Source organism: Bombina bombina, chromosome 3, assembly GCF_027579735.1.
Source record: "Bombina bombina isolate aBomBom1 chromosome 3, aBomBom1.pri, whole genome shotgun sequence".
NCBI lineage: Eukaryota > Metazoa > Chordata > Amphibia > Anura > Bombinatoridae > Bombina > Bombina bombina.
Genome location: NC_069501.1, coordinates 697,895,306 through 697,916,454, shown reverse-complemented (window position 1 = coordinate 697,916,454; position 21,149 = coordinate 697,895,306). Strand labels below are relative to the sequence as shown.

Genomic DNA, 21,149 nt, shown 5'->3' with positions numbered 1-21,149 from the left:
CCTCCAGTGCCAATTTAGTTGTACGGGTACAGTTTTTGGATCCTCAGGCTGTCAGTCACAGTATCAGGGTCATCTACTGATCATATGTTTCTTTTACTGCTAATCTTTGCTAATTTTTAATGGAGTCACAGTATCAGGGTCATCTACTGATCATACGTTTCTTTTACTGCTAATCTTTGCTAATTTTGAATAGAGCAAACGGGTAGTGCTGTACCTACTCCTGCATTATCAGGGGACATGTCTATGGAAAGAGTTATACCTACTAATAAATGTCTCTTTTGTAAGGATGTTATTGTTTGTGCTCATGTGCAGTTATGTCATGCTTGTTTAACTCATTCTTCATCTCCCAAACCCACAACTACTGTTGAGGCAACTGTCAGGAAACCTCTGATTTTTCAGAGGGGGTTAAATCTCCTTTTACAATGGCAGTTTCTGAGGCTCTGGAGTCTTTACCGCATCCAAGTAAGCATAAGATTAAACATTGTGTAACTGAATTAAAAAGTACCACGCCCCCTGGCACTAAGTCTTCAAAGTCAGCCCCCGGGTTCTGATTTAGTTGCGTTATTTTCTGCGTCAGAGGGTATCTGCTTTAAGGGAAGAATTTATTCGGTCCAAGTCTGGAATCCATTATTTCTACAGTGACATGTGGTAAAGTTGTCTTTCTGCCTTAGGACAAAAAGTCCAGACAAAAAGGGAAACCAGGTGGATTTTTTCGTCCCTTTAATCGGAACAAGAATCAGAGGGCCGCATCTACCCAAAAGACAGAAACACAAAAGGCTACCTGGAATAAAACCAAGCAGCACAAAAAATCTTCCTCTGTTTCAAAAACTGCACGAAGACTTAGCTCTGGTAGGGGACAGACTAAACTTGTTCCAAGAAGTTTGGAACAGTCAGTTCAGGATCCCTGGGTCATGGACATTGTGTCTCAGGGGTACAGAACAGGCTTCAGGTCCAGACCTCCAAAGGGAAGGTCTATTCTGTTGCACATTTCAAGAAAACCAGGAAAGATAAAAGCCTTTCTTCAATGTGTACAAAACCTAGAGATCATGGGGGTGATCACTCCAGTTCCCTTGAAAGAACAAGAAAAGGGGTTTTACTCAAACCTCTTCATTGTCCCAAAAAAGTAGGGCATGTTTCGACCAATATTGGATCTAAAGACATTAAACACATTTCTGGAAGTACCATCTTTCAAAATGGAGATCAGATCAATTCTACCCTTGGTTCCTAAAGGGCAGTTCATGTCAACTATAGCTCTGAAGGATGCATATCTTCACATCCCCATTCATCCAGATCATCATCAGTAACTACAGTTTACGTTTCTGAACAAACATTACCAATTCGTTGCTCTTCCCTTTGGGTTAACTACGGCTCCCAGAGTTTTTACAAAGGTTTTGGGAGCTCTTCTTTCTGTGATTCGTCTCGAGGGAATAGCGGTAGCTCCATACCTAGACAATATCTTGGTTTGAGCACCTTCTTTGCCTTTAGCAATTTCTCACGCAGAGAAGTTACTTTGGTTTCTTCGCAGACATGGTTGAATAATCAAGAGCTCACTTCCACCTCAAACAAGGGTGTGTTTCTTGGGTGTGATTATAAACATTATCACAATGAGGGTGTTTTTGACAGAACAGCTAAAGTTGAAACTTCAGTCAGCTTGCCGGGTTCTTCAAGGGACTCTTTTACCAGTTGCTCAGTGTATGGAAGTAGTGGGCCTCATGGTAGCAGCGCCCAACTCCATTCCATTTGCCAGGTTACATCTGAGACCCCTGCAATTGTGCATGCTCCGACAGTGGAATGGGGATCATTCGGATCTGTCTCAATGAATAAAATTGGATCAATTCACCAGAAAGTCTCTGAGCTGGTAGTAAGACCCTTTTCCGATATCAGTAGGCATGGTTTTCAATCGTCCAAGGTGGGAGATAATCACCACAGTTGCCAGCCTTATGGTATGACACGCAGTTTGGGGTCATTGGAGAGACCATGGTGTTTGTTCTACTCCAGAGACTTCAATACCCATCAGTATTTTAGAACTCAGAGAGATTTCCAATGCATTACAAGCATGGCCACTTCTACACTCAATTCCCTTCATCCATTTCCAATCAGACAATATTACAATGGTGGCGTACATAAATCACCAGGGAGGAACAAGTAGTTCCTTAGTAATGCAGGAGGTATTTCACATTCTATCCTGGGTGGAAACTTATGAGTGCACCATTTCAGCCATTCACATGCCAGCAGTGGACAACTGGGAAGCGGATCACTTGAGACTTCAGACTCGTCATCTGGGAGAATGGTTTCTCAATCAAGAGGATTTCAAGGGTGTTGAGCAGGTGTTGGATACCAGAGAGAGATCTTATGGCTTCTCCCATAAATCGCAAATTACCACTGTACGGCTCAAGGGATGCTCAAGCCGAATTGATAGACGCATTAACTGCTCCTTGGTGGAACACTCTGGTATATCTGTTTCCTCTGGTCGTGCTTCTTCCACGAATTGTGGCACGTCTCAAGCAGGAGCATGTTCCAGCTATTCTCATTGCTCCGGCATAGACTTGCAGAACTTGGTATGCACATCTGGTGAGGATGTCCAGCAATCCTCCTTGGCATCTACCTCTACAATCGTATCTTCTTTCTCAGGTGCCATTCTTTTATCAGAATGTTCAGTCTCTCAATTTAACGGCTTGGAGATTGAATGGCTAATTCGTTCACAAAGAGGTTTCTCTGACTCAGTGATAGATACTTTGATTCAGGCTCGTAAGCCTGTTACTAGGAAAATTTAGCATAAGATATGGAAAGCTTATTTCTATTGGTTTTCTAAATGAGGTTATTCCTGGCACTCGGTGCAAATTCCACAGTTTTTACAAGAAGGTCTAGATAAGGAACTTGCAACTAGTGCCTTAAAAAGGTCAAATTTAAGCCTTGTCTGTTTTGTTACATACGAAGTTGGCTAGTTTGCCTGACATTCAATCTTTTATTCAGGCTCTACACATAATTAGACCAGTGATCAAGTCTTCTTCTACTCGGTGGAGTTAATTTGGTTTTAAAGGTTTTGCAACTTCCACCTTTTGAACTTATGCATAAACTGGATATCTAACTTCTTTCGTGGAAGGTTCTTTTTTTGTTGGCTATTTCTTCTCCTTGCAGGGTGTCTGAATTATCAGCGCTTTTTTGGGAAATTCCTTATTGGGTCTTTATCAGGATAAGGCTGTCTTAAGGACAAAAACGGGTTTTCATCCTAAGGTAGTGTCTACTGATAATATAAATCATTAAATAGTAGATCATTCTTTATGTCCTAATCCAAAATCTCCACAGGAGAGGCTATTACATAATTTGGATGTAGTGAGGACATTAAAATGTTATCTTCAGGCTATTAAGACGTTTCATCAGTCCTCTAGTCTATTTGTGTTATTTTCCGGTAAGTGTAAGGGTCAAAAGGCCACAGCTGTGTCTTTCTTTTTGGTTGAGGAGCATAATTCACAGAGTTTACTTGGAAGCTGGCCAAGATCCACCGGTCAGAATTACTGCTCATTCCACTTGTTCAATTGCTACTTCATGGACTTTCAAGGCTACGACTGGGTCGTCTGTTCACACTTTTACAAAATGTTATCATTTTGATGTGTTTTTCTCCATGAAGGCTGCGTTTGGCAGGAAGGTTCTTTGGGCAGTGGTGCCTAGTGCTTAGGTGCCTGCCTTTCCCTTTTTCACAACCATTCTTTTCGTGGACTTCTCAGCTTGGGTGTTGGTTCCCAAGTGTAAGGATCATGGACTCTCACTACCATTAGAAAGAAAATATAATTTATTCTTACCTGATAAATTAATTTCTTTCTTGGTATGCCTTTTTTTTTCTATTTTTCTGACATCTGAGACCTCATATCTTTGAGCCCTTACAACTTTTTTATTCAATTTTTTTTAAATAATGTTTATTAGACAGTGTTACTATGCGTGTAACTGTACTTGTAAATTTGTTTTTGATGTGTTTTGTGACACTTTTTTGACTTGCGTAACAGTCAACTAGAGCTCTGAAGTTGTGCTATCTTGACGAACATTAAGTTTAATTGTGCTTAAGTGAACACGTTTTACTTTTTTGCTTGTAATTCGTGCACTACTTCTGAGCTATGATAAATCCCTTATCACTTGAGCACAACAGTTAGCTTGCCACTCATAAACTAGCCCCATGTCTTAAAGAATCTAGGACAATGAAGGGAAAAATATGATCTTTCTATTAAACACTAAATACATTTTTTAAAGTATAATTCTGAGGTTATTCCCCTGCCTCCCTCTAGTCAAGAGTGCCGCCATGTTGAAATGAAGCTTTCACTGCATTCCAGTGCTGATATGTTTGCAGCATCTCTACTTCAGATACCTGCATTGTAGGATCCAAATGGTGGCAGCCATATTTACATGGAGATGCTTCAAATGTATTTTGGGCAAGATTACAAGTAAAACGCTAACAGTTACATGCTGGCAATAAGGGGTTTATCGATCGTATTGCAAGTTGAAAGTAAATGCGATTGCTTGAGCACAATCAAAATGTACTCTAAAATTATTACTGTGTCCTCAGAGCTTTGGTTAAGTGTTTTGTGAAACAAAAAAGGGTCACAAAACACATTAAAAATGCATTACAAAGTACAGTTACATTTATAATAACAATTAATCAGCCAGATTACGAGTTTTACGTTATGAGTATAACGCTGCTTTTCCCCTAACGCTGCTATTACGAGTCTTGTAGGTATAGGTGTACCGCACACCTTTTTGGCCGTCACGCAACTTCAGTACCGCACTTTTAAAAAAAGTCCTTTTTCATTGGGACTCCCATAGCGCCGGTATTACTAGTTTACTGGGAGGCCAAAAAGTGAGCGGTACAGCCTAAAATGACAAGATCCATACCGCCATCTAAAGTCAGTAGTTAATAGTTTTACGTTACAAAGCTGTAGCATAAAACTCATAACAAAAGAGTTAAAAAGTACACTAACACCCATAAGCTACCTATTAACCCCTAAACCGAGGCCCTCCCACATCGCAAATAATAAAATAAAATTATTAACCCCTAATCTGCTGCTCCGGACACCGCCGCCACTTAAAAAATGTATTAACCCCTATTCCGCCGCTCCCCGACATCGTGGCCGCCATAAAATTATTAACCCCTAAACTGCCACACTCCCGCATCGCAAACACTATTTAAATATTATTAACCCCTAATCTGCCGTCCACCCACTCCGCCGCTATAATAAACCTATTTACCCCTAAACCTAACCCTAACGTAACCCTAACACCCCCTAACTTAAATATAATTAAAATAAATCTATCTAAAACCTACTATTAATAACTAACTAATTACTATTTAAAACTAAATACATACTTACCTGTTAAATAAACCCTAAGCTAGCTACAATATAACTAATAGTTACATTGTATCTATCTTAGGTTTTATTTTTATTTCACAGCTAAGTTTGTATTTATTTTAACTAGGTAGACTAGTTAGTAAATAGTTATTAACTATTTACTAGCTACCTAGTTAAAAAAAAAATACAAAATTAGTTGAATGGGCACAAAACGAAAAATATAAAGCTTGGATTGAACTAGACAGGCAAATCCTCAGAATTAATAATGTGAGCACCTTAGCGTGGCTCCAACCTTCTCAACGCCCTAACATAATTAAGAATTATCATCTTTTAACAGAAACATTCAACACCTGGGACTCAACCGTCGCTACCTCCACTCAAATCTCCTCGAGACACTCACCCTTAACACCAATACTTGAAAATCCCAAAATTCCCTATCACAAAATAGGTTTCTTTAGACTCGCACCATATAAACTCAAAGAAGGTGCAGTCTACGGAGTAGTTGAAAATGGAAAGATTATCCCACAAGTTACACTCAGGGACACCTACCCTAAGGTTTTCTCTTCTTGGCTGCAATACAACCAGCTGGTACATTTTATATCCGAAAATAAAGGGGAGAGAAAGGTGCGCTAGGCCAAATCGATAACCAAACACCCCCTTAAAAAGACAAATATCCCTACAGTTGTCTAAAATAAGAGAGAAAATATACAGGTAATAAGGGAGGCGCTAAGAAAAGCCAAAGGTATCTAGCATTTAAAATTTTATAAAAACACATAAGCATACAATAACATATGTATAGGGGACGTCTCCCCAAAACGAAATACTAATAAATAAAAACTAAAATACTAAAAGATGCAATTGATAAAACTTCCACAGATTTAAAACCATACAATTTGTATAGAGCAGTCCCAATCAGTTCGTTTTAGTAGGGTCAGATAGAAATGTCTTTACTCCATATAAAATGTAACTGAGTCTGTGGTCAGCGTCTCACTAGTCAAATACCACCAAGCTGCCAAATTGATAGAGCAATAGCTGCCAAACAGTGTAAGTGGATAATAATATACTTGCAATTCCAAAGTTCTCTTACTGTGTAAGATATCACTTTAGCAGAACATTCAGCCGTGTACTTTACCAGATCCTTATCCGTGAAGTAGATGTCTTTTCCCCTCGCCCGGTATTCACCTCGAGCGGGGCCGACTGAAACTTTCCGGCGTCTGACGTCACTGAAAGATGTTCCGGTTAGGAGAAGAAGCCGATTCCTGCGCTTACTTCTATGACCTGTAGTCACGGTCCTCTCAGATGAGCCCTGCACTTAGTGCTTATAGCACGCAAGGGATTGGATACTGGGCAAAGTGAAGGATATCCCAGAAATGCTGCCAAACACAAGTCCTACAGATGATTTACTCCTATTTAGGAGAAGATAGTTCCAAAATGTATAACCCGGGTTATTAAGTAGGAATCAAAAGATATGTAGATTGTTGTCACAATGGAATACAGATTTAGGGACAGATAACGATGAACACTCATGGTTAAAAGCTTTTAGATTAATCAAAAAATCGTCTGTCTCGTCAACCATCCAAGAACTCCATATTAAACTCATAGGTAGATGGTACCTAACCCCAGTTAGACTTCACAGAATATTCCCTACAGTAAGTCACATGTGTTGGAGAGGTTGCGGAGGAACTGGTTCCCTGCTTCACATATGGTGGTCCTGTCCCCTAATTATGCCCTTCTGGTCAGAAATCTTTGACAAAATGTCTGAAATCCTCAACATCCCCCTGCCAAAAGCACCTGAGATTTTATTATTCTTAACGCTTCCTAAAACACAAAGCCAAACACACCTCTCTCTGCTGCTAATCATGCTCACTAGCGCAAAAAAACTGATCCCTAAAAAGTGGAAGAAACAAAATCCTCCCACGGTAGGTGAATGGCACTCGCAAGTCGAGGAAGTCCTATTACTGGAAAGATATTACTACCTTAAAAATCACAAACTAGAAGAATATGAATTCCTGCGAGCATTATGGCAAGGAACAATATAATCAATCACTTAGATATACGCGCATGTTGTGTTTTTTTTTGTTTTTTGTTTTTTTTTCCCTCTCTGCCCCAATCCTTCTCCTCTAACCCAACCCTCCCTTCCCTCCTGACCATGGAACCCCACCTGATGCCCCTCTCTATCCCCCTTTCTCCATCTACTATGACCCCTCTAAACTCTTAATTGTTTACTCTGAAAAATGGAAAAGTTTATATATGTTTCCTCTTGCTTCTGCTACAGACCACGGAGCAAGAGTTTTGTATCATTTTTGAAGTGTAAGATCTTTATGCACAAGGAAACACAATGTACAGTTTCCTCTTTGTATATGTTTTTTATACTATGCTGACTGTTATTACATCCAACTATGCTATTGTAATCTTTACACTTCAATAAAGCTTGTTTTAAAAAGAAAAAAAAAAAAAAATACAAATTTACCTGTAAAATAAAACCTAACTTGAGTTACACTAACACCTAACATTACAATAAAATTAAATTAAATAAATTAAATTAACAAAATACATTTATCTAAATTACACAAAATAAAAAAAGAAATTATCAAAAATAAAAACAAATTACTCCTAATCTAATAGCCCTATCAAAATAAAAAAGCCCCGCCAAAATAAAAAAAAACCTAGCCTACACTAAACTGCCAATGGCCCTTAAAGGGCCTTTTGCGGGGCATTGATCCAAAGAAATCAGCTCTTTTACCTGTTAAAAAAAAATACAAACAACCCCCCAACAGTAAACCCACCACCCACACAACCAAACCCCCCAAATAAAATCCTATCTAAATAAACCTAAGCTCACCATTGCCCTGAAAAGGGCATTTGGATGGGCATTGCCCTTAAAAGGGCATTTAGCTCTTTTACATTGCCCAAAACCCTAAGCTAAAAATAAAACCCACCCAATAAACCCTTATAAAAACCTAACACTAACCCCCGACGATCCACTTAGAGTTTTATGAAAACCGGACATCCATCCTCATCCAGGCGGCAGAAGTCTTCATCCAAGCGGGCAGAAGTCCTCTTCGAAGCCGGCAGAGGTCTTCATCCAAGCGGGCAGAAGTCTTCATCCAGACGGCATCTTCTATCTTCATCCATCTGGCGCGGAGCGGGTCCATCTTCAAGACATCCGGCGCGGAGCATCCTCTTCTTCCGATGGCTGTTGAAGAATGAAGTTTCCCTTTAAACGACGTCATCCAAGATGGCGTCCCTTACATTCCGATTGGCTGATAGAATTCTATCAGCCAATAGGAATTAAGGGGGAAAAAATCATATTGGCTGTTGCAATCAGCCAATAGGATTGAGCTTTCATCCTATTGGGTGATCCAATCAGCCAATAGGATTGAGCTTGCATTCTATTGGCTGATTGGAATAGCCAATAGAATGCAAGCTCAATCCTATTGGCTGACCCAATCAGCCAATGGGATGATAGCTCAATCCAATGCCCCGCAAAAGGCCTTTTAAGGGCCATTGGCAGTTTAGTGTAGGCTAGGGTTTTTTTATTTGGGGGAGGGGGCTTTTTTATTTTGATAGGGCTATTAGATTAGTAGTAATTCGTTTTTATTTTTGATAATTTCTTTTTTTATTTTGTGTAATTTAGTGTTTATTTTTTTTTGTAATTTAGATAAATGTATTTTGTTAATTTAATTTATTTAATTTTATTGTACTGTTAGGTGTTAGTGTAGCTCAGGTTAGGTTTTATTTTACAGGTAACTTTGTATTTATTTTAACTAGGTAGCTAGTAAATAGTTAATAACTATTTACTAACTAGTCTACCTAGTTAAAATAAATACAAATTTAGCTGTGAAATAAAAATAAAACCTAAGATAGATACAATGTAACTATTAGTTATATTGTAGCTAGCTAAGGGTTTATTTAACAGGTAAGTAAGTATTTAGTTTTAAATAGGAATTATTTAGTTATTAATAGTAGGTTTTATTTAGATTTATTTTAATTATATTAAAGTTAGGGGGTGTTAGGGTTAGGATTAGATTTAGGGTTACATTAGGGGTTAATATATTTATTTAGTGTTAGTGATGTGGGAGGCCAGAGGCTTAGGGGTTAATAACTTTAGTATAGTGGCGGGGGCGACATTGGGGGCGGCAGATTAGGGGTTAATATATTTATGTAGGTGGTGGTGACATTGGGGCGGCAGATTAGGGGTTAATAAGTGTAGGTAGGTGGCGGCGACATTGGGGGTGGCAGATTAGGGGTTATTAAGTGTAGGTAGGTGTCGGCGACAGGGGCGGCAGATTAGGGGTTAATAAGTGTAATGTAGGTGTCGGCGATCTCGGGGGCGGCAGTTTAGGGGTGTTTAGACTCTGTGTTTATGTTAGGGTTTTAGGTTTAAACATACATTTCCCCCCCCCCCCCCCATAGACATCAATGGGGCTGCGTTACGGAGCTTTTTACTCCGCGATTGCAGGTGTTAGGCTTTTTTTTAGCCGGCTCTCCTCATTGATGCCTATGGGGAAATCGTGCACGAACACGTCAAAACACTGCTTGTATTTGGGTGCGGTATGAAGCTCAACCCAACCATATCGCCCGCACAAGCAGTTTTTTGACAAACCTGTAATAGCAGCGCTATTAAAGGTGATCGGTGGAAATAACTTGAAAGTTATTAGCGAGCCAGCCATAACGCAAAACTCGTAATCTGGCTGAATGTTATTTATTATTATTTATTAATAATAAAAAATATTGCACAAAAAAGTTATAAGGGCTCAAAGATATATGTATGTGTGTGTGTGTGTGTATATATATATATATATATCTCATTTTGTCTAATTTGCATTTTTTATTTCAGTTGTTTATAGTTGTTCCATTACAATTCCTAGTGCTTTATGTCTTTTTCAGAGAAGTGGAATGCACGAATTACAGAGCTGAGAAAGCAAGTGGAAGAATTATTTGAAAAAAAATATGGTAAGATATTTAAAAGTAGTTTGAGATGGGATCAAATGTAAACAGAAGTGATGTATTAAAGGGACAGTATACACTCATTTTCATATAACTGCTTGTTATAGACAATACTATAAAGAATAAGATGCACAGATACTGATATAAAAATCCAGTATAAAACTGTTTAAAAACTTACTTAGAAGCTGTCAGTTTGGCTCTGTTGAAAAGGTAGCTGGAAAGCCCACTGCAAGTGGCAAATAAGTCACTCCCCCCCCTCCCCCTTCTTTTGCATATGAAAAGACCCTTTACACAAACAGGAGCAAGCTGGAGAAGGTAGCTGACGGTATTCACATAAAACTTTGGGGCTTGGTTAGGAGTCTGAAAATCAGAGCAATGTTATTTAAAAATAAGCAAAACTATACATTTATTTAAAAAAAAAAATTATGGGCTATATAAATAGATCATCTACAAAACATTTATGCAAAGAAAAAATTAGTGTATAATGGCCCTTTCAGGCACACAAGTCAATAAAGTGAATTGATAGCACTCCCCCAGCTGCTTCTTGTCCCCAGAAGAGAATGTTTTAAGCAATAGTTTTTATGTGTTTCAGTCTCTGTGCCCTGAATTACTTTATTGCAAAACAGCCCCTAATTGGCTGTATCGTGCATAATCGTCTTTAGAAAAAAATGTATAGAAACAGGGGCCTGTAATACTTTTTAGAAATAGAAAAGATTTAAATAAAAAATATTGGAAATTAGCACGTTTTTTGCAGACAGTATTACATTATCAGAACATTTTAAATACTCTTACCTTTAGAATGCCAGAACCATCTGTGCGAGAATAGGTGTTATTTATCACACCACCTCTAAGCTGCTTCTTAAAGATCTGTTTTCTCCTTGAAACTTGAAAAGATAAAAACAATTAATATTGTATGGCTACAATTTCATTACACACGCACACACACACACATATATATATATATATATATATATATATAAAATAAATTGTTCTCTTTTTTTTTTTTTTTTAAGCTGCAGCCGTGAATGTTAGTCTTCCAGTAACTATTCCATATCATCTTTTTCAATCAAATTCCGAAGATCTGTATGTGGAAGGATTGCCTGAAGGAATTCCATTTAGAAGACCTTCTACTTATGGAATTCCACGCCTCGAAAGGATATTGCTAGCACGGGAACGGATACGGTTTGTGATAAAAAAGTAAGAAAAGGTAAACTTTTTTTAAACAGAACACATTTTTGTGTTATTATTATATGTTAGTATTTCCTTTAGCTGCCTTGTTGTTACGAGGCAGCTTACTGTACATGCTTTATAGTTAAACATTTAACAACGTTAATGATGATTTTGATTATCAGCGTAAAAATAAGACAGCAAAAATAAATGAAATTTCTCTGTTCGCAATTCCATTAAATTTACAAATGAGACAAGAAGGTCTTTCGTTGGTTAAATATAAATATATATATATATATATATATATATATATATATATAGAACAAAAGAACATTCTCTGTGGGACCAATATGGTAATATCACTATGGTTTACTAGTCAGGGGTTTAAAGCTACTTGCCCAGAGGGAAAAAGTTACTAGTCCACTCAATGTTAAAGTGATAGTAAATCCTAGTGTTTGTGAAACACTGGGATTTACCAGTGCAACAAATAAAGGGGAATTTCAATCATGAAGTATAAAATACTTCATGCTGAAAGTTTCTTTATTTGTTCGCAGTTTTCGCCACGCTGAATGTCTCAGGCCGCCCACAGCAGAATGCTATTTCTTCAATAAGGTGACGTTTCCACCTCTTAGCCAATGCGGGCCAGCTGACATTATGCCGGATCGCTAGCATACTATTGACTAAGATCACCTCACTGCAAATAGTGTTCTGCTGTGGGCGGCCTGAGGCTCTCAGCGCTGCAGACAAAGAAAGGAACTTTAAGCATGTAGTATTTTATACTTCATGACTGAACGTCCCCTTTATATGTTGCACTGGTAAATGCTAGAATTTACTATCACTTTAAAGATAGGATAAAGTAAAATTTCTCAGTCATCCACTGCAATTTCTAAGTCGTCCGAGACTACTGGACCACTGGAAAGTTCAAGCCCTGTGTATGTGTGTGTGTGTGTATATATATATTTATATATATATATAATTTTGGTTTTGTAATAAAACCTGGGCACATTTTATAATTTTGTGAGTGTTGATGTTTAATATTTTATTTTACTTTTTCCTAGACCTGACCTTTTGAATTCTTCGAGAGAAACATTGCCTCTTGAAAAACCTACACCAGGAGGTAGCCTTCCTTCTTTTAGCTTTGCTGTACACTCACCCGATATCAGCTAAGCTACAATTGAAGTTTCTCTCTTGTTCTTTTGTAAGAGTGCATGATGTAACTTATATTACTGATAGTTTATTTGCTTCATGCTTATTTGGAAAGTTAAAAAAGTTAAATGTTTTGACATTTTATGAGTACTCAAAAGAATTTACTCTAAAGAAAAATATATGACTTCCCAAGCATAGCCAGTATGTATGCACCAGCCTTTGCAATGATACATTTTCTGATTACAGGACAAAAATCCCTGTTGTTGAGTATGCTCCCTAGTTGTATTTTAGAGTCTAAAATAAAAAAAAAATATATAATACCATAAAACATAGTTCCAGGAAGGAACATGAAAGAGTACTCCAGTATTTAATTGTCTAAAACCATAATTCTCCTAGGAGTAAATAATACAATGTCAGCATCTTTTCAGCCTTTCTTAACATGCCACCCCTTATTTTTGTCTTCTCCTAAAATATCTGGTTAAGGCCTATAATATTGATAAGCATGTGCATGCATATTACTTGTTTCAGATTACACATACCTAACTATCTTATATTGTTCAGTATGACCTATTCCTAATAGTCATGGCCTGTACCACTACTACATAGTGCTTTCAATTTGGGAAAAATGTTAACTAGGAATTGGCATGCATGTGTCCTCAAACTATCTTGCCGCAACATACAAAATCACTATAACAATATATTTTAATTACTTGTATTCAATGCATTTCTTTATCCTGTCTTACACATAACCCAACTTCCTTCATTCTATCTTTGTGGCACATTCATAGAGGAAACTTTACAGCTTACTTATCATGAATTAAAAAAAAAAAGTGCCAGTGTAGATTCACATAGGATATAATTTATGCAACTTGTTTATGAAAAAACCACATTGATACCCAAAATAATTAGTCTACCAGGGGGTTTATTTTGAGATATATGGATCTTACTCAAGAAAATTATAGCACATTTCTCTCGTAAAATGATGATGGTCCACAGTCCTCTTTAACGTATGGTATTTATTTCCTGCCACTAAGAGGATGGACTCTCTCCTGGATACTGCTGCAGCTGCATTAAAGGGACACTGAACCCAAATTTTTTCTTTTGTGATTCAGATAGAGCATGACATTTAAGCAACTTTCTAATTTACTCCTATTATCAAATTTTCTTTATTTGAAATGCAAGAATCTAAGTTTAGATGCTGGCCCATTTTTGGTGATCAACCTGGGTTGTCCTTGCTGATTGGTGGAAAAAATTCATCCACCAATCAAAAAGTGCTGTCCAAAGTCTTAACCCAGGTTGCTTAAAATTGCATGCTCTATCTGAATCGCAAAAGAAAAAAATTGGGTTCAGTGTCCCTTTAACATTGACATGCCTGGTAAGCCAGTGCAGGGGTGCTGCATAATGTAAGTGCCTTTACACAGCCCAGAGGCTATTTGTAATCTGACACAGGTACAGCATAGCCAGGAGCCTTAACCTGCTCCCCTCATGACACAATTTTCATCATGTCTCTAACAGTTCTACTAACACTGGAAACATTATTAGGGAAGCCTCTATTATTTGAGCATTTTTAAGAATTATGTGTATGGCCCTTAAAAGAGCAATAGCTTAGTGCATGATGCGGTTCAGTAGTGCAGGCTCCGGTTAGGCTGGGGAACACATTTTTAAAGGGTTTATATGATTATTATGCTTCGTACACTATATTTTATTCTCAAACAACCAAAAGTGTTTTTTTCATTATATAAAGACTCCAGCTTTACTCCCCGGCAGTAGCCCCGCCCCCTCAGTGTCCCCCACACTTTTTTCCCTCAATCTGGAGCCTCTGTTACTAGATTTCAGCTACAATAGTTAAGGCCTGCTTCTAAACAGATTCTTACCTGATTTTAAGTGCCTGTCAATCCCAGGAAAAGGGGTGAGTAGCTGCAAGGGGGTAGTTGGGGTATCTTTTATTTCTGGGGGCTATAACATGGATTACATTTAGAGATTGTAAGAGTGTCTGAGGCAGTGTTACTATAGTGTAGATATCTCTCTACCAGGTTTTCTCTGTACTGTTTATTATATAAGGTGTCATTGTATACTGTTATATAAGTACAAACATGGAACAAAATATTTCGGTCCCCATTGTTATTTCCATAGAGCAGTCAGATACTGATATTCCTCTATATACATATCTATGTTTATTTTGCAAATATGTTCCAGTATGACAGGTCACTCAAATCTGTAAGAATTGTATACCTCAAATTTTATATACATATCAGCCGGCACAGTCTACTTTCCATAGTGAATTCTCTCTGCACTTCACACTCATGGGGAAAACTACTCTTTTTGCTGCTGAAGTTAAAACAAATATATACAAAATAGTGACTGTTTGTTTAACGGCTGTCCCCAAACTAAGTAACTGTAAGCGTAAATCTGGGGTTTTTAACTCAGTCATCTGAGGTAAATGTGCAAAATATTTCTTGTGCTGATAACCTAAAGTTCAGAATTGACAACATCCTCTCTGAAGGTCTTTTTTTACAAGGATTTATAGGCAGCTATACATCATAGCACATTCTTATGTGATCCGAAGTGTACCCAATTTATTATAATATGTACAATTATATATTGTACTAAACATAAGAACTTATGGAGATATTACCATTTATTATAACTATCTGAGCTAGTAATACTTGTTTATAAGTCAATTAAGCATTGTACGCCCATCATTGCCAGGGGATATAAACAGATAGTTGTTGTTTTTTTGTTAGTCTACATTTTATATACTGTTATAATGTTCATCATGAAAATTATGTACACTATTCTGTTTACAAATAATAATTTTACATAGGCAGGACTCTTGTTTTCTGTGGATGCTACACATTACATGTTGCCTGCTATTAGTGTACACAATTCTATAGTATATACCCCTCTTGGCATATACCTTTCATTTATTGTTCTCTGCATGTTTATTTCCTATTGCAGTCTGCAGGATTTATCTGAATTTTAATACAACAGTGGAGATCCTTTAGAGATAAGATCTATTGGTATCTCTTTTATACCTAGGTTATGTATAATTTATATGCACAAAGGTTCTTCATGCAGATACTGAACTTTGATCATGACTATTTTCACTATATGTAGAGATCCTTTAGAGATAAGATCTATTGGTATCTCTTTATACCTATGTTTTGTGTAATTTATATCCAGAAAGGTTCTTTCATGCAGATACTGAACATTGATCGTGAATATTTTCACTATATGTAGAGATCCTTTAGAGATAAGATCTATTGGTATCCATTTATACCTATTTTATGTGTAATTTATATACAATAGGTTCTTCATGCAGATACTGAACATTGGTCATGAATATTTTCACTATTTGTAGAGATCCTTTGTGTAATGCTCGTGGGATATCTCTCTATCAGACCAAACTTGGCCAGTAGTCTTTTTATCCTAGCGTCAAGTGGAATGATAGGAAATATCCCAGAGCAGAGTAAGTTAGTGTAATGAGGTAAGCAGTACTCATGGTAGCAGTTCACGGTTAAACCAATAGAATGGTCAGACAAGCAGAGTTCAATAACAGTATGGCAATCCAGCAGTTCAGGAATTAAGCAAGCAGAGTGGTCAGACAGGCAGAGTTCAATAACAGTATGGAAATTCAGCCGTTCATGGGTTAAGCAAGCAGAGTGGTCAGACAGGCAGAGTTCAATAACAGTATCGCAATTTAGCAGTTCAGGAGTTAAGCAAGCAGAGTGGTCAGACAGGCAGAGTTCAATAACTGTATGTCAATCCAGCAGTTCAGGGGTTAAGCAAGCAGAGTGGTCAGACAGGCAGAGTTCAATAACAGAATGGCAATCCAGCAGTTCAGTAACACAGCACTCAGGAGCACACAAAGCAACACCTATACTTGGGCATAGGTGAATGTAAGTGAGGTACTTACATAGCTGCAGGATTTGCGCCACAGGAGGAATCCGGACAGGCATCAGGAAGAGAGGCGCGCGGTCCGAAGCTCACAGCAGCGTCTATGGCAATGGACGAAGCGGCGGCCGGGCGAGCGGCGTGACCCTTTGGAGTTTAGATCCATTGGTGTCTCTTTTATTCCATTGTATGAGTGATTTATATGTATGCACATTTATCATGCAGACACTAAGCATTAATTATGAATATTTTCATTAACTATGCACTTTGTATATTTACTTTGTCTCTGCTTAATTGTGGACATGGATTTCCAAGTATCTAATGTGTACCTGTTGGTCTATATGTCTTGCTCCTTTAGTCAGGAAGGCTACATAACTACATCCTTTGATTATGTCATGTACAGATTTTTTAAACTTTGTATAAACTTATGTATAAGTTTCTACATTTCAGATTCTACCCTGAAAATAGTTTAGATATCTGGATTGATTTTCTTTTTCCTTCAAGAGATCGAGTGTTTTTGTTCTCTTTGAAGCAGAGTCCCCATGATTGACCAGCGGTCCTATCTAAATGTTGTCTATGGTCTTTAAGAGCGACAACATTTACTAAAGGATTTGTAGAATAGGGGCATAATTAATCCTAGTACCTGTGTAACCTCAGGGTCAAGAGATTTTACCCCAATCTGTTTGTTATCTAAAGGGATTTATAGTCCTGTACTGGATTTCATATTCCTAAACATCCATCACTTTCCCCCCTGTTATCTAAGGGTCACTATGACTTTTATAGACCTCAAAGCACATTCCTATACATAGGGATTATTTTCAGTCCCTAAAGTTTGTATATCTACAAAATTCTGCCAGTTTGCACTCTGTGGGATTTAATCTTGTCGGTGATCAGAATCAGGAAATTCCAATTGCTCCTTATCTGGCTGATATCTAGTGCAATTTACGGTCAACAGCTGTTGCTCATACTTTCAAACATCTGTCTTTCAAGACAATAGTGGGGAGTATCAATCTACCTAAATCTCCTTATATCCTGCTATGAGGATAGCTTTGCAGGAGTCATAATATACTTAATCCTTATGCATCTGTTTTCCTGTTGGAACTCTGCATTATTAAGATTCAGATGGTGTGTCTCTTCCTACAACAAGCTTCAACGATTGGTAGCTCAGTGCATGGAGGAGGTAGGTCTTATGGTAACTGCTTTAGTCACAGTTTCTTTAACCACCTCCTCTCTCTCGAGACCCCTATAATGGCTATGGTACCTTGGTGGTCAATGAATTATCTACATTTGGCACTCAGATTGCTTTTGATTTCTCTCTTAGTCAATATTTTTCTTAAGGACACAAAGTCTTTCTTTGTCCCTTGGGACATCCTTCTTTTGTCAACCTTGGTCTATTGTACTGACAAATTCTGGTCTCTAAGGCTGGAGGTGATCTGGCTTTTTCAAAGATTGCAAGAAGTTTGGTATCACCTTAAAGCAAGGTTACCAATCATCATTCTGGAACTTTGAGCGATCTTCGGGCTATTCAGCCCTGGCCTCTATTAAAGGTGGAAAAGTTTATCCGTATCCAGACGCACAGCATCTTGTCGTGATCTACATAACTTTTTACAGGGTTTAACTGCAGTCCACTGGCAATGCAGGAAGTTTCTATTACTCTGTCTTGGGCAGAGAGGAATTATCAATCCCTATTGGTAATTCACAATACCATGTGTGAACAACTGGAAGGTGGATCATTCCAGCAGTTGATCGGTCCATTTCAGAAAGTGGTCTCTCCATAGGACATTTTTGATTGCTTATTGATCCAATGGGCTTACAGGACATAGATCTAATGGCCTCTCACTTCATTCTCACACTCCCAAGATATTGTGCAAGTTCAAATTATCCTAAGGGTCACATATTAGACACCTTGGTATGTCCTTGGTTTTTTAGTAATATAAGTTGCTCCAGCCTGGCGCTGCAGGGCTTGATATGCGGACATAGTGCAGATGTCCTTTTGCTTTCCATGGCTTTTTTCCTCTGAGACAGAATCTGTTATCTCATGGTTCTCTTTTCTATCAAGACCTCAAATCTCTATTTAAATGGCGTACAGTTTTTAAGTGGTGTTCTTCCAGAAGGTTTTCTTGGTAGCCTTTTTAATTCCTAGAATCCTTCAGTTTTTCCAGGATGCCCTTGACAAGGGGTTGTCCACTATTTTCTGCCTAATCTCTTCCTGAGGTTCAGACTTTTGTTCATGCGTTAGTTAGAATTAGGCCACTGATGGAACCTATTTCTCCACCCTGGAATCTGAACTTACTTTCCTCTATATTCCAAGGTTCCTCTCTTGAACCATTGCATTCCATTGATATTGGCTATTATCTGGGAAAGTACTCTTTCTATTAGCAATCTCTTTAGCATAAAGAGTTTCTAAAATGTTAACCTTGATTCTTCATTTCATACTGTTCACAAGGTGAAGGCTATATTTTGTACTAAATAAGAATCTCTTCCTAAGAAAAATACCAATCAAGAGGGGCAGAAAGAAAGGTAGCATTCGCCTCTTAACTAAAAAACAAAAAAGAGATTCCAGACTTTCTTGACAGTGGGAAGGTTATCTTTATAAGAGTTTTACAGCTCTTTCTTCTAGAGCAATTGCAACATTGTGGCTTTTTGAAAAATTATGCTTCTTTGAAGCAGATTTGCAAAGCTGCTACATGTCTTATCTGCATACTTTTTTCAGAGTTTATCGCCAGCAGCTTTTGGCAGGAAACTCATTCAGGACACAGTATTGGCTAATTAAGAAATGCCATGAAAATTGTCCCACCCTTTCCGTAACATAGACCATCTTAATCTGCACAAAAGCAGGTTGTAGCATCCGTTTCGGCACCCGCACTACTGGGAATGCCCAGGGGCTATTGGACGGCTGGATGACTCCTAGGTCAAGCATCTCCATGATCTCCTTCCTTATCCCATCTCTAACTGTCTCGGGTACCCGGTAAGCCGTCTGCCATAGAGGCGGTTGTCCTGGGGTCTCCACACGGTGACTATCAAGGTAGTGTACCCAGGGGCTGTGGAGAACATCTCCTGATGCTGACTAAGGGCCCTCATGACCTGCTATTTCTGTAAGGTCCCTAGCTGTTCGTCTAGTCTAACTGCCTCTATAACTACACCATCGCTAGCCTGCTCGGGAAGCTCCAGCAGAGGAAGGCTCTCCAAATTTGTAGAATCTTGCCCCTGGCTACCCATACTGCGATGGCCCGGCCGGTGTGTTCCTCTGCAGTGACCAATCAAGGCTGTACCAAGGTGATAATGGCACCTTTGTCCTGTAGCCCTTGGCTGGGCCACCTGTTGACCCTCACGGTTTGTCGGTGGTGGTGTCTGTTGTGATGTGATGCTGCCTGAACTGGGTCGAACTCATGCAAGATTCCAAACTCTTCTTCACCCCCGGGTCCCACAGAGCTGACCGCCCAGGTATCTATGCAATGGGCTGCTGCTCTGAGTGGACCTGATTATGCCTGGTTCCAGGTTAACTGTGGAACGCCTCGGGGGCAATTACTCCATATGTGCCCTGCTTGTTTGCAGCCAAAACACCTTTGTCCTGTCTTCCTAAGCAGAGGGGTAGGAACGGGACAGGGAGTCTGGGTGAGTACTGGCGGCCGTGTTGAGACCATTGGACGGGTAACTGCTGGGCTGACCGGATTTCACAGTGATGTGTCCATCGCGTTTCAACATACTGATCCGCTAGGACCGCTGCCTGATCCACTGTCAACGGCTTGTGGGCCTTGACCCAGTCCCGAACGTCTGGAGGTGTTTGTTAATAGAACTGTTACAGCAGGATTAGTTGATTAGCCTCCGCCAAGTGGTCGATTGACATCCTGCAAACCAGGCATCCATGGACCAGGACATCTGATGAGACAGCTCCGTATAGGGTTGTCCCTCTCTCTTTCGGAGTCTGCGGAACTTAAGCCGATGTGACATCCGAGCTGATGTCTTACCAGGCCAGCAATCTCTCCTTGACCCAGTCTTTCTGGTCTTCTGCAGGGATTGTTTCAATAGCATCCAATGCTAGACCGGACAACTTGCTGAGGAGGAGGGTCACCCAGTCCCCCTCATCGATCCCCTGCAGGTCGCACTGTGTCTCAAAGACTTGCAGGTAGTGGCTGATCTCCTCTTGACCATCCTGGAAGGAATGTAATGCAGCATAGGGCATTTTCGTTTGCTGTCTTCCGTCCGCGGGTACCAGTTCTCCGTTGACCTGTTGGACCTCCAACATCTTTAAGCGAGTCGCATCTGTGATAGTTTGGGTGCGGTGTCGTACAGAGCTAACCGCCACTGGATGTCCCTTTGAAGGTCGGTTGGTTAGGCACTTCTAACCTCTGACCCCCCAGGTCTGCTCTCAGGTACTATCGCCCTCCATAAGCTCCGCGATCAGCGTGGCCTTTGATTTCTCTTGTTAAGTGTAGTCAGTACACGGGTCATCCATTACTTATGGAATATATCTCTTCCTAACAGGAAGCTGCAAGAGGATCACCCAAGCAGAGCTGCTATATAGCTCCTCCCCTCACATGTCATATACAGTCATTCTCTTGCAGCCTAACTAAAGATAGGTCGCTGTGAGAGGTCTGTGGTGTTTTTTAACTTAGTTTATTTCTTCAATCAAAAGTTTGTTATTTTAAATGGCAC

General features: G+C 39.1%; 1 protein-coding gene across 2 annotated transcripts in view; it reads left to right on the top strand.

The window, feature by feature from the left end:
• Positions 1 to 21,149, top strand: part of GTF2I (general transcription factor IIi) — a 456,346-nt gene that overhangs the window by 125,803 nt on the left and 309,394 nt on the right. For both annotated transcript variants that reach the window (XM_053707479.1, XM_053707477.1), the window contains 3 exons: positions 10,227 to 10,292; positions 11,300 to 11,483; positions 12,512 to 12,570. In XM_053707479.1, the coding sequence (XP_053563454.1) occupies positions 10,227 to 10,292; positions 11,300 to 11,483; positions 12,512 to 12,570 (309 nt within the window). The remainder of the gene's footprint in view (positions 1 to 10,226; positions 10,293 to 11,299; positions 11,484 to 12,511; positions 12,571 to 21,149) is intronic.